General features: G+C 35.2%; 3 protein-coding genes across 5 annotated transcripts in view; 2 read left to right on the forward strand and 1 right to left on the reverse strand.

The window, feature by feature from the left end:
• Window positions 1-8,560, forward strand: part of LOC112047791 (uncharacterized) — an 85,907-nt gene extending 77,347 nt beyond the window's left edge. For both annotated transcript variants that reach the window (XM_024085030.2, XM_024085031.2), the window contains 5 exons: window positions 295-490; window positions 2,191-2,324; window positions 3,819-3,948; window positions 4,182-4,272; window positions 5,394-8,560. In XM_024085030.2, coding sequence (XP_023940798.1) covers window positions 295-490; window positions 2,191-2,324; window positions 3,819-3,948; window positions 4,182-4,272; window positions 5,394-5,520 — 678 coding nt within the window. In that variant the 3' untranslated portion in view covers window positions 5,521-8,560. The remainder of the gene's footprint in view (window positions 1-294; window positions 491-2,190; window positions 2,325-3,818; window positions 3,949-4,181; window positions 4,273-5,393) is intronic.
• The window catches only part of LOC112047762 (MKI67 FHA domain-interacting nucleolar phosphoprotein-like), a 191,494-nt gene that overhangs the window by 172,266 nt on the left and 4,472 nt on the right, over window positions 1-14,756 (forward strand). For both annotated transcript variants that reach the window (XM_024084992.2, XM_052884686.1), the window contains exons 2-3: window positions 14,329-14,458; window positions 14,544-14,699. In XM_024084992.2, the coding sequence (XP_023940760.1) occupies window positions 14,378-14,458; window positions 14,544-14,699 (237 nt within the window). In that variant the 5' untranslated portion in view covers window positions 14,329-14,377. The remainder of the gene's footprint in view (window positions 1-14,328; window positions 14,459-14,543; window positions 14,700-14,756) is intronic.
• On the reverse strand, window positions 9,583-12,796 carry LOC112047761 (PCI domain-containing protein 2 homolog). The gene is made up of 3 exons (XM_024084991.2): window positions 12,320-12,796; window positions 11,719-11,887; window positions 9,583-10,970 (listed from the first exon to the last, which is right to left on the reverse strand). Exons 1-3 carry the CDS (start codon window positions 12,524-12,526, stop codon window positions 10,165-10,167), a joined length of 1,182 nt encoding a protein of 393 aa, XP_023940759.1. The 5' UTR covers window positions 12,527-12,796; the 3' UTR covers window positions 9,583-10,164.

The following is a 14,756-nucleotide window of genomic DNA, read 5'->3' on the forward strand; positions in this document are numbered from 1 at the left end:
AGGATGAAAATCCACACTCCTTTCGGTTTCTTCATGGCATCGTACCGGAACGCTAAATCGCTTGGCGGTACGTCTTTGCCGGTACGGTGGTAACTAGCCACGGCCGAAGCCTCCCACCAGCCAGACCTGGACAAATTAAGAAAATCTCAATCTGCCTAGCCGTGGATCGTACCCAGGAACTCCGTCTTGTAAATCCACCGCGCATACCACTGCGCCACGGAGGCCGTCAAATTAAGTAAATGATAGATTTTATTAAGGTCACTACTGAAGTGAATATAAAATTTTGTTTTTTAGGAATACCAGTATCGGCCGGTGACCTTACAGTCTTTCCCCTTCGGAGGCAGTCCAGACATCATGCGCTCCATCGCCGGTAAAAACTGGGACATGAACAACAACCTCGCCGCCTTGCCGCCGATGCCTGTCTCCAGCGAATTCCGACCCGAGCCAGTCAAGCGCTCTTACGACCCTATGCTTCAGACCAATATCATCAGTAAGAATTTTTGGAGATTTATCATATATAGATAGCCCCGGTATAAAAAAAATATGGGCAGTAAAATTCGATGAACGAATGACAGCGTTATGTTTTTTGTCCGCAACCTATTCTGCGCATCTTTCACCGTGCGCTGCCGTAGCGGGTGCTCACGTTGGCCTGCTGCTCCTCGGCTGCACACCTTTTACTTTTCAGGCATAGGTACTGAGACGTACATAGTGTATGCTGCGGGGCAACATACATCTATTTCTACAGTCGATCTGAAAGAGACTACATTCGTGCGTGGGAGCTGACACACGCTTTTTTTTTAAAGAATTCAATAAGTAACTTAAGCTAACTTATGCTAATACTTACTAATGATGTCCAGGTGTAATGGTGATAAGAATACTGGCTGCATTTTCGTTGTCCTTTGCGCAAAAAATGAGCTAGCCCTTCTGTCATCATATTTATTTAAAGAACATTCATCATATCTTTTAAATGTAACTTTTTATTCCCGTTCTTCTCCAATTAGTTGGAAACCTGCGTTAGGAATGGGTACGGGCTAAAACAGTGGGTGAAGTTTGAGCCCACGACATCTTAGTAGTGAGTTGGATCCCATCCCTTTAACATTAAGATCCAATTGCTCCAAACAGCGTAGCGTAACGTATTATCCTTGCAATGGAGACCTGGTTCAGGCTATTTTGGCTACAGGGTTCTTTTTCCTTCCACGAAATTCTCAGAAGCAGTTGAGTTGGACTACGCGCCTCGAAGAGCATGGTAAACGTAGGCGTCCACTTATCCGCATCGAATACTAAAATCCGGATCTGATTTTGCCTACCGTAAAATTAAAAATCCGTTTGATGCGATGCGTCCGATACGTACGATTCGAATCAGTGGACGGCGGACGCCTACCATAAACCACCGCTTCTAGTCATAATACAACACTAGCTGACGCCGCGCGGTTTCACCCGCGTGGTTCCCGTTCCCGTAGGAAAACGGGGATAATATATAGCCTATAGCCTTCCTCGATAAATGGAACACTGAAAGAATTTTTGAAATCGGACCAGTAGTTCCTGAGATTAGCGCGTTTAATCAAACAAACAAACAAACAAAGAAACAAACAAACTCTTCAGCTTTATAATATTAGTATAGATGTGATAGTGATAGGTTACAGAATCAAACACTATCTTTAAGCCCGCATTCGAGCAGCGTTATGGGTCTATTTTCGTGTTCTAATCCAACCTCTACAAAGAGAGAGAGATTTGGCCCAATGGGTCAAACAGGTTGCTGAGCGCTACTACTGATTTCAAGACTTAGTAGGTACTTTTATCATAGTTAAGATCGTAGTCGTACCTACCAACATATACGTATAAGGTAGTCGTATTTAACCTTATCAAAAAATCCGCATTCAGCGGCTTAAAGCCCTAGTTTGAAGGTTAATTCAGAAAATGCTAAGCGGTAGGCACATGTAGGTCAATGTTGAGTGATTTAAGTAACTTTTAACCTTCCCTTGAGTGTAACTTAATGTGAGTTATTTGGAACATATTTAGCATAGATAATTAGATAGATACCTACTTATTTACATAATGGTTCACAACCCAAGCACAACCACAAAAGTTGTCTATGAATGTTCAGTCTTGTATGCCTCGTGTGTGTTTTTTTTGAAATGCTACTATATTTTTAATTAATTACTAAATCTCCTATTTTTAATTTTATTACAGGTACCTCGGACTACGACAGGGATGGCCCGATTATTAGCGAAGAAGAATACGAAGAAATGATGGAGAAACTGCGCGCAGCTGACACTCTGTACACCGAGTACACCTTGGAGGAGATCATTTATCAGCTAGCCAAGGTAACTTACGCGTACTAGAGTATTGAGTCATAAATTTTCTTTCAGCGCAAAATTACTTTCGTGAACCTTTAACTTAGATATATTTACTGCACCTTCATTAATCTTAGAAGACAGAACAAACAGTCCATTATTTTCGACAGCAAGTACTAAAGAAAACTGTTTTTAAATAAATAAGTAGTTACCTACTCGTATGTGACATTTTACCTAAATAAAATGGAAATGCATATAAAACCTACCTAACTACCGAACTGCTCCTACTTTACACGATTAGATACCTAGTCAGCGCCGGCCCGAAATAAATTTTAAAATGGAGCGAGATCCAATTATAGCGCCTCTCCTGTTTGTTCCTAATAATATACCAAATTATGAGTGTAAAGTAAGAATAGAACACGAAGATCTCGACCATCCTCTGGGGTGACCAATTGAATATCAGGCGCAGTACCGTCTACGGTTGAGAAGGATGATTAAAGATTTTGCGCCTGGAGCAACTGCTCCGTTCGCCGTATGGGCGACCTGTTCCTATTCATCATCATTATCATTCTACGATGGTTAAGTAGATAACCTACGTGGATTTGAATTATGAGATCATGGATACGAGTCCTGGGTCGCACTAACTTACTACGCTTTGCTTTTTTCCATATAATTCAGGGTAATAGTTATCTCGGAGTTAGAAAAATAGTGGTCTCACTCTGTTCCTTGGAGAGTTAAGCCGTCGTTATTATTAATCTGACTGATCGTTACAGAGACAAACATTATACTAACCCTAAACCCATAAACCGGCATTAGAGCAGTATGATAGGTCTAAGATCACACACATCCTCTTCTATAAGGAGAGGATACCCTGTACTTAGTACCTAGGCTTTTAAAAAAACGATGATGATGATGATTTAACACGAGATGCTTTATGTCTGTCCACTGGCTCTCCGTCTCATTTAGTAACCCATGTCCTGCTCACTGTTGAGCACGAGTTGGAGGTGCCCTTCTCACAATGAGAAGGGCACCTTCAACTTTTCAGTTCTTCTTATACGCACTGCAAAGATGTGGAATGCTGTTCCAGATTCCGTTTTCCCCACCACCTACAATTTGCAATATGGGCATATTCAAGTCAAGAGTGAATAGGCAAGCGCGTTCCACCATAGGCTGGATCATCGCTTAAAATCAGGCGTGATTGCAACTAAGCTCTTTATCCAAAGATTATTATTTATTCTTTTTCCTTTATCCAAAGGTTGTCTGGTAGATATTGCTATAAGCAATAAGACCGCCTTTGCACATACTTGTTTTCTATGTTTTCCTTTGTTATTGTTTTTGTTTTATTTTGTGCAATAAAGTATAAATAAAATAAAATAAATAAAAATAAGCTCTTGCTTAGGTATACACAAAAAAAAAAACGGATTCGAACCTACACCCTTCCACTGGAAGGTAGAGGTCATATCCACTAGGCTATCTCGGCTCATTTCATTTATTTAGTATTCAGTAATTATTCTGTGGTTTCAGATGATGTTTTCCCAGTCTCTGGCCCGCGAGCCGACGTCAGCGCGCGCCGCCACGCAGCGGTTCATGTCGTTCCTCGAGCTCGAAGCTGAGCGCGGCCAGCTCTCGCGGACCATACAGAAGAAAGTGCTCGGTGAGTTCTTAACCTAAGATTCAACTTAGCTTAAAAAAAAAACTCAAAAAATAGCTAAAAGATTTATAATTAATTGATTTTTATCCTGAAGGGTTGACTTTACTTTCACATGATGACCCGGCAAACCTTCTGCCTTATTTTGTAGGAGGGTGAAAAATACTTTACGACCTACATAAAATACAAAAAAAAATATTTCTGTAGTTGATGAACTAATTAAGTAATCGTCATTTTAGATGTGATGATGGCAGCTCTTACAGACACCATTAGCGACCACCCGGAGTTACTGCAGGCTAGAGATGGCATCGCTCTTAACCCTTCCAACAGGTTGGTACAAAGTTAAGACTAATTCACAATTCATATTCGGCTCACTGTTAAGCACGAGTCTCCTCTCAGAATGAGACGGGTTAGGCCACCAAGCTGTCCCAATGCGGATTGGCAGACCTCACACGAAGAGAATTAATAAAATTCTCAGGTAAATGCAGGTTTTCTCACGATGTTTTTCCTTTATCGTTTGAGACACGTGATATTTAATTTCTGAAAATGCACACACCTGAAAAGTTGGAGGTGCATGCCATGCTAGAGAGACGTGATAGCCCAGTGGATATGACCTCTGCATTCGATTCGGAGTGCGTAGGCTCGATTCCGTTACAATATATTGCTTAAATAAGTACGAGTACCGATTTGGAAAATACATTTAATGTAAATCCAATGTAAATATTATTTTTAGATTGAATGTAAATTCATCCAATCTAAAAAAAAATATTTTAGCTCAGGATTTTATTTTATGCTCAGTGAGCGTGCGATTGATTGCAAACACGCCTGACGGAGAACAATGTAATCAGAAGATGGTGAATGATCTTGTCTTGAAGATGACTTGCTTAAAAATTTTCCAATTCGGCATTCCGTACATTAACTATTCGAAGCTATTCTAAGCAGCTAACTTGATAGCAACTGAACTAAAAATATAGCATTTATAAAAGTGTGTGTCAGCTCCGACGCATGAATGGAGTTTACGCTTTCAGATCGACTGTCTAAATAGGTGTATATTGCCCCGCAGCATACTTTATGTACTTCTCAATACTAACGCCTGAAAAGTGAAAGATGCGCAACCGAGGAGCATTGCCCTCTAACTAGTCAGGAAAAACTGTATGTACCACCACCCCTCGGTGATGAGTCCAACCGCTTTACCGTTAAGCTATTAAGCCTCTAAAACAAACATTAGGTCATCAGACCAACCGAGAGATAGACCTAAAGTAAGTATGTACCTACTTATTAGATGCCCTTATTGAGTCATTCCGCCCATACACTCTGCTCCATCCGGCGATACTTTTGCGCTCGCCCAAACGCCCGGTGACGCCGCTGAGGTCCCATTAAGGAGTCTACGGCACTTACACAATCAGAAAAAAGTACCTACTTATTAAGATCGAACTTTTGGTATTTTTCAGAATGATGCATCAATTTCTGGAGACAAGTGCACTAGAGCCAAGCGTTTCACGGGCAATTCTTGCAGCCTACAAAGACGAGCTCTTAAAGGGCCCTCCTATGCACAAATTCTCCTTCGAGAGAAACTAAAACGTATACTTGCAACATGTAATAGATATTCTCCTGCCGTTTTATTTCGAAATATTCCGTTCCGCTGATTTATCTATAAAAATATAACATTAGGAAATGCCAAAGCGTAGAACATAAGATTGATTTGAGCTTGAGAAAGCAGTTAGGAAATTCTGGGTTTTTAGAACTTGCCTAAAGTCTACATACATAGAAGGTAACTGATTTTTGCATCTTTTTAACAATCGTTTGTTTATAGGTTATGATTAATAAAGCTATCTATAACACCTTGAGCAAAAACAATAACTACTTAAGTTAGAAGTTTTTAATTAAGAAGGCAATTTCTAAAAATCAGAATGAGTGATAGGGTTTAAAACTATACGTTACCCATTATTAAAAATAACAATTTTATATATGCGCTCAAAAATGCAAAATTTTTTACTCTGATGGTAGATGGTAATTTAGCAATGAGTCGAACGCTAGAAAAAAGACGAACGAGACTAGGTAACAACGTGAAAGACTTCGTCAAAGATTAGTTAAAGGTTGGTATAAGAACTAGGAGCAGCCCTTGCAATCAGGGTGAATGGAATGTGATTTTAGTGCAAACTATGGAATAATAGCAAAGAGTAACTATGGAATAATAAAAGCAAAGAGTAATTATGGAATAATAGCAAACAGTAACTATGGAATAATAGCAAACAGTAACTATGGAATAATAGCAAAGAGTAAATATGGAATAATAGCAAAGAGTAACTATGGAATAATAGCAAAGAGTAACCATGGAATAATAGGAAAGAGTAACTATGGAATAATAGCAAAGAGTAACTATGGAATAATAGGAAAGAGTAACTATGGAATAATAGCAGAGTCAGTAGAAGGAAAGATTTAAACCCAAATGGGTGGAGTTTGAACACAAGATCTTTAAGAATTAATTTACTTTTGAACCACTGCTTGTATACTTTTGAGAACTGATTCCTCAATTAATTTTAAATCTCTTTTTATTTGCGTTTGCATAATCTATATGCAGAATGTAGAAAAACAACTACACTACTAAATGATCGTGTTTGTATGGCTATGATAAGAATATATCGCCGAATATAGTGTCATCTATCTATATGTTATTGCGTGTAGTAGGTAAACCATAGATGTTATGCGTTTAGGTAAATTATTTTATGACGCGTACCTACACTTTTACAAAGTATGCTTAAGACGTGTCTATGAATAAGTGCAAGATGTCATTTTAATTGCGACGTATTCGTGGACGTTAATACAGTGTTTGTTTGTGTTTGCGTACGCGCCACTTTAAAATAATTTACATTTAATAAAATATTATCATTCATTAATTATTTATCAAGTAGAAATTACATGTGTATATCAATTTAACATTCGGTAATCTGAAAGTTTAGTTCTTAAATTTTTTATTACCTAAAATTTTTACAGATAGGAACTTTATTTATGTAAAATGTAGAAAAAAAACACTTAGTTGTATGTAGATAGAAAATTATTAAAAAACATACCACTAGTCGGTTTTAGGTTTTACTAGTTTTTAGTGTCATTATTTGATTTCAGTGATTATTTATTTTTACTACATTTTTTATTATTAATAGATTTCATCATTTTGATATAATTTTTACAAACTTGAGATACTTCTAGATTATAAGAAAGGCATGATATTTAATCCCTTTTCCTTGACATACTAATTTTGAATAAGCTGTGTGTACATTTTACAAAATAACTATTTAAGCAACGTAAGCTTAAAAATGTTTGCCTTTCCATATTATAAACCTTTCCAAAGCTCATATGTAAGTAATTAAGTATATATAGATTATAAGTATTAGTATAAGATATTTATACTAAAATATAATACGATGTTATAAATTATTCCGTTGTAATGTCTAGTCAAACTTTTAAAACGTATTTTTCTACATAATCATCAAAACAACTGTGATGTACTTATCACTTGAAATACATTTGAAAATTGCCCCAAATTAACATTACATATAAACATGTCATTATCGATTGTTTACATTAAATAAACATCATTATATACAAATTGTATATTGTTATTGATTTTTTTTTATATAATAATTATTTTGGAGTATTTACGAAATTGTGATAATCTTAAATAATGAATTATGAAACGGGGGTTGTATGATAATCGATAGGAGGTTTTAAAGCTTGAATTTTAAAACTTAAGTTGCAAAGCAAAGCATGTTACATAGGTACTGTTCTGTAATCCATTTTATTTAGTTTCATAACTAGGTAAAAAATATATGACTTTTAAAGGTAATTTAAAGTGACGCCTGAAAACTTGAATTCCAAATTGTGCATGCTTAAGCCGCTTATAGTAATAGTCGCATGTTTTCCATATAGAGCAGGCGCTATTTGTTGGTCCATTCTTTTGTTATGTACCCAACCCCGTTTGATATTGAATATATGAAAAAAATGCTTATCTATCAGAGCTAGGAGTATTTTAATTAATTTAATTGGTAAAAGTTATTTTATATAAGTGATTGTACACGTTGGATCATTGATGTTTTAAAATCGAATTGTATAAGTAAACACATTTCAAATTTGAGTGTTATTGGCTGGTATGTAGATATTCGCTCGGTTTTTCCTCATTTTCGTATTTACCCCAAAGCATTTTATTATTATTAAATTTAACTCATGCAAAATGCATATCAAAAATAATTAAAAGACATATCACACCATTTCAGTTTAAATAAAATTGGTACAGTTACGTTCACATTCATTAATTATATTTATTTATTATACGTATTTATTACATTATTTATATTATTCCACCAGACCAATGAAACTATAAAAGTACCTAACGTACTAAGTACATCACAGTGTATATTTCAAACTTACAAAAGATCTATCGATATCTAATCTAAATGAAATAAGACTTAGACAAATCTATTAGAATCTAAAAAATATATCTGCGAGACTTAAATAACGCGTCATTGTTAGAATTGATGCTTAAAGGAATCTGCGTAAATTTATTATATTTATATTATTCTTTGAAACATATTATAAATTTAATAAAAAAGTATTAATGTGATTGGCGTTTTATTCAAAATATCCTACACTATAGTCTGGTAAGTTCGGTTATAACACACCCATGATATGCGGGCGACAGGGGGAAAGACTGCGCGGGTGTGAAATCGTGCGTGCCAGGAAGTGACGTGCATCAGTCGGGTTATTCATTCATCGCTACACGTCTCCCGGCCCGCGCGCAACATCGGCAGTGTAACGAAAGAAGTTGCCAAGCTAAAAAGCCAAACTCGCTGTGCAATATGTATCAATAAACAAATTAAAAATATGGGTATAAGTCGCTAGTCATTTGACACCTAAAAATAATTTTAATTAACTTGTTCCTAAATAAATCAAAATTAATTTCAATGAGCTTAGAACAATTAGATATAGTTAATATCTTTTGAATAACATTTTATAAAACAAAAATACATAATCTTTTTAAATAAAAGTGAACGGCTGGACCGATTTGGCTGAAAATTGGTGGAGAGGTAGCTTAGAACCAAGAGACGTACAAACTACTACCGGCAAAGACGTACCGCCAAGCGATTTAGCGTTCCGGTACGATGTCGTGTAGAAACCGAAAGGGATGTGGATTTTCATGTTCTTCCTAACAAGTTAGCCCGCTTCCATTTTAGATTGCATCATCACTTACCATCAGAGAGATTGTAGACAAGGGCTAACTTCTAAAGAAAAAAAAAACATAAATTCACCAAAATCAAGACTTGCACAATGTGAAACGACTGAGGTGGAGGAACTTTATTTTTCCCGCTGATACCTAAAATTTCGCATTGCACGCACGATGTTTAGATACATTATAAAGTTTATATCGGGCTGTAGCTTTCCTAAAACAGAATAATGGTGTCCCCAAGCAACTAGTTTCACCTGTTCCAATGTAAAATGCATTTGCTTCAAACAGACAGACAACAGATTTGACAATTTCTAAACTCGATAATGGGATGTCTAACGGGCTTAAACTATTTGTGTGGCTGTAAAAGTTGTCCACCTCAGTTTGAAAAAGGTAATTTTTTTATAAATAATATTACGAGATAAGTATGAACCTGTATTTTATTGATAAACATTAAAAACCTTAAAGACTAGACAGTTGGGGAAATGCATTTTGTCTGCTTACAAAGATACAACAACATATAGGGTAGTGGCACCAAAAGATGAACGCACGAAAATTCAAAATATCCTATATATATCCAATATACCCACTACTTACACGTGTACAATTATTTTATTAGTGCATAGCAACATTTTATAAAATTGAAGTGTATGTCTGTTGATTCTATATAATATACTAGACACGAACAAACATGTACGTACATATTTTAAAAATTTTCGTCTGTATATATAATCTTTGGAAGGACTGAATAGATTGTAATGGTACTTTCAAAGGAAGATAGAAGAGGTTATTGAGCAACATATAGTTTACTTTTATTTCGGAAAAATAAATGGTTTCCATGGGATTTGTGATAAAATGAATTTCACGAGGACGAAATCGCAGGCATTTGCTAGTCAAATATTAATGGTAAAACGGCAACACTTGGGTTGAACTATAGTATAGGGTACAAAGTGTCTGATTTACAAGCATGCCACTACCCTATTTTAATGATAAATATTATAATCTTAAAGACTAGACAGTGGGGGAAATGCATTTTGTTTGCTTACAACCACTTTTTTATGTTGGTACGAAATGTATCCCTTGATTTTCCCCTGATATATTAGATTCGCTACAATACACTGTGTTTCATCTGAACTCATGTCTTCCTCGCCCATCATTTGCAATGCGGCTTGAAAGTTCGCTATATCAATTTGGTGATTATTTTCCTCAAGGTATACTTTTTTAAATAAATTCCTGTACGCTATAATTTTCAATTTTTCCACAATTAAATAAATGCCTGCACTGATGAAAAACGATTCATGTTTTTCCATCACACTGTCAATTCCTCGTAAGTCTCCATTTTTGACTGTAGATATCAATTCCAAGAACTGCAATAAGTCATACTTTTCCAACAAACCCACAGTGGGCATGTATCCCAGTAACATTTTCACTGGTATCAAATAAGTCAAAATGAGTCTTTTATTTTTATGGCTGTTTCTATGGCATTTCTGAAAGGCGAAAGATAGATAGCTCTCTGCAGTGCTGTAGTCAGAGTCGAACATTGCTTTGCGCCCAACGAAGTATCTGTATGTAATTTGTTGGGCCAAAGGGAACTGATGCCAGAGAGGGGAAGAGTCGATAGCTCTGATCAGGGGTTTGCACAAATGTAGTGCATTGATACGGAAGTAGACCTTCAGAAGTTGGTTCACAAGGTACAACATACCCAGTCGTTTTGTATCTTCATCTGACGTTCTGTTGTCAGCAGCACAGACTCTGAAGCATGAAAGCAGGCTCTCAGCAGCCTTTTCTAGAATCTTGCCTTCGCTTTGTGCTAGAACAAATCATATAACATATTTATGAATTATTATTTATTTTATAGCTGAAGTTTGTTTGGTTAAGGACACTAATATCAGGAACTACTTGTTTGAATTAAAAAAATTGTTGATAACATCTTCGACAATACAAAGTGACCATTCATTGATAATAGACTAATAATCCCCTGATTGTGCTAATTTTAGCACAAACTTTATGCAATTACTACCTGGTAAGGCCTTTTCATTTTGTATAATTACTTATTTTCCATTTTGTATAAAATTAATAAAAACCACTCAAGTAAAGACTAAAGCTAAGTGCTCAAATACAGCATGTGCAGCATGTCCAATCCATCTCCAGGATCTCATTACTACAATGCTGTGATTTTACTTCTGACAGCTATTATTGAAGATAAATCTTATGCCTTGGTTTGGCCTTAGCTTTTGGTTTGAGTCACATCATCTATATATACATAGAAACACAAATTTATTGTTTTATAGTTATAATAGTACTAGTAATGGAAGAGTGAGACCTAAAACAAGTAGGCAATTGCGTAACTTGAACAGATCCAATAACTTTAATCTATTTAATGAAAAAATATGCCAAATAAATTTGAAGTCCCTAGGAAGACTGTCAGATCAGGTCTAGTATTTACTAGAAGGGCCCAGCCCAATCTGAAGTGTGAACTTGGTAAAATAATAAATTTTAATTTTTAATTCAATTTTAGTTCAAAGTTTAAAGTTCAAATAACTAAAAAATTGACTTACCAGCGGTTGCTTCAGCTTTCTGTGCAACAAGGCGAAGATCCAGGCAAGCAGTGTACATGAGTGGCAAACACCAGTTCTGCTCTTTTTGGTTTTGTAGTATTCTCACAACGGCAACCACACATTGGCGCTGGTGACTGTATGCTTCTAAATATTCCTTCTCATGTAGAGCCTGAAGTCATAAAACATCATAGTCATCATCATAGGATAATTGGAACTACTTACACAACATAGAATCAATAACCAGTTTTATATAATTAATAATGTGAAAAAGATAACTTTAAGTAGACATAGCCTGTGTTATTGGTAGGTGCTAAGAGATGTAATGTATAATACATAATATGTATTTTTAGTTGTGCGAGTCGAACTTGAGCCCACAGCTTCAGATGCAGAAGGCAGCTGCACTATTCAAAGTGCTTAAAAGCCATCAAATAATAATCCAATGGGTGATCATCAAACCCTCGGTCTCTCAGGTTTGAGTCTGGCCCCTTAACCATAAACAATCGAGATTTATTGACAAGACAGAACAAGGGATAGGTAATAGGTGCAAAGTGGTGTAAATTAACTGACAAAGGAGACAAAAAGGAAATGTGATCTTATTTACCTTTACACATAGCAAATGACATATAATCACTTCATCGAGAGGGGCTACACAGTTCCCTTCAACTAGAGAAGCAATATCACTTGAGCGTAGGTTTTTGTTACCAACGTGTACGTCTCTCAGAGAAAGAAGACGTGAAAGCTCTTCCCCATCAAAAAGCCTATACATCCTTTCCACACTCTGAATATAATGATTTAGACTGATCTGCATTATGACGATTTCTAAATTCTGCACCTTTTAAATTTTAATTTGTTTTGCACAATATAGCGAGCTATTGAGCTAGAGAAAAACAAAAATATTACTCATGATTGTAATCTTATTATTTATTCACCAAAGTGATTTAAATAAAGTTATACACAGCTCATTAGGTCTAAATTATTAATTAATATTATTTTTACACCAAATTACCAATAAATCAATATTCATTTTATTTCTTTTTTTTTTTTTTTATTTTACGGCCTTGGATACAAGTGACAAGTCCTTCATTTTATTTCTATTCAATATTCAACATAAATATAGATTAAAAATTTATAGAGCGTCGAGAGATCACCACAGACGTCGAGAGAGGTGAAGAGGCCACACCTTAGAACCAATATAGTTATTAGCTTAGACCATTAATAACTGGACGTGGTTCGCACCCAAATTCACCAACAAAAAAGTCTATCATTTTTTGAGGGGGACGAGGTAAACTCACACATCGAAAACATTTAACACCATTAAGTATATTCTGTGTCCATACACTACACACAACTATAAATTTGACTCGCAATACACACACGCGTAATTTTTACACAGCCTAACAAACACATTGCCACAGTAAAAATATATACAAGCAGTATTGTAACTCGGCCGTATTTTAGAAATAAATACCTACAGCCGCGCGGTACGTAAACATGCGATAGCGCTGCCCGCCTCCGGCATTTTAATTACATTTGCCAACTTTGTATTTCCATTTAGTTTTGTGATTGTAAATATACTTTTTTTATGTAAACAAATAAAATATTTTGTAAATTGTAGTAAAATAGGAAGTGATCAATAAAATGCGTGTTGTTTTTTGATTGGTAGATTTAAATAAGGCTGATACTAATCAATGACCTTGAAGGATAGGTCGTATTCATATGTTTATTTTGGTGATGCCATCTAGGTACCTAACCTTCACACTACGTGACCAAATATTAAAAAACCGGTCAAGTGCGTGTCGGGCCACGCGCAGGGTTCCGTAGATTATGTTAGCCCTTTAATCCCTTATGTTTTTCTCAATTTCAAAGCCTACTAAATATTATTACATTAAACAAGTTTTTCATAAAAGTAACAGTTTTAATTTTTTTTTCTATGTTAATATATTGTTAGTGTATCTGTTTTAAGTTTAGTATGTTAGTGAGTTAGTCTTATTTCTAATTAATAAAATCTATTTAACTAGTAAGTTGAAATTTAAATTGAGGTATAGCTCGCGTTTCGACCTTTAGTATGAAGTCAAACTACTGCTTGCATATTTACTGTGACATTGCTTAGACTATCCACAGATTAAATACATAGAATATTCGATTATTAATCGATGTTTGGCTGTTTCGTCAAAAGAATCGATTCTTTTTATAAATTGTTTTTATTAAAAATTTGATAAAATTAAGGTTTAAATACTTTCAAATGAAACGTTACTCCATCTTTTACTAAACTACAAGTTTTTGGCCGTTTTTAATGCCATTTAATTACACAAACCAGCATTTTTAGGGAGCTCCTTACACGACGAAAACGATTACAACAATGAAACATCGATTCTGTAGCAGCAGTTTTTATAAACGCATTAGATCATAGATTTTTGATCTTTGCCAGAGGTGTAACGGTTAGCGAACCATGTCCAGTTATTAATGGTCTAAGACACGTATGTATTCTGTGGTTGGTTAAATTATAGTCTATAGTGATCTGTGTTATAATCACAGACCACAAATGAAGGTTAGGAATGAAGGTTAAATAAAATCATTTGTGGTCTGTGGTTAAAATCACAACTTATTTTATAGTAAAATTAAATTTAGATCTTCGAATAATTCGATTTTTTTTAAAAACATGGATGAAAGTGTTGCTTTAGATTCTTCTAGGCAAAAACATTTTGTGAAATCAGTCAGAAGTATTAAAAAGCGACTTAAGGTATGTTATTATATATTAGTAAGTAAATTGAAACAAAACCTGTAAACCAATTTTAAGGTTAGTTTTACATTATGATTTCTTGTAGAAAACGCAACGCAAAAGCCCAAAAGACATAGCAGTAATAGATGAAGATGTAGTTGTAAATAAAGAAAACAATGAAGTTGGAAAGAAGAAAAAAACAGAAAGGCGTAATAAAAAAGGCTTGGTTTATTTATCCCATATCCCACATGGCTTTTATGAGGTTAGTATATTATTTTTTGCAGTGTTGTATAAATCCATATCTGTAAAAATATTCATC

The sequence above is a fragment of the Bicyclus anynana genome, chromosome 12 (assembly GCF_947172395.1).
Source record: "Bicyclus anynana chromosome 12, ilBicAnyn1.1, whole genome shotgun sequence".
Classification (NCBI taxonomy): domain Eukaryota; kingdom Metazoa; phylum Arthropoda; class Insecta; order Lepidoptera; family Nymphalidae; genus Bicyclus; species Bicyclus anynana.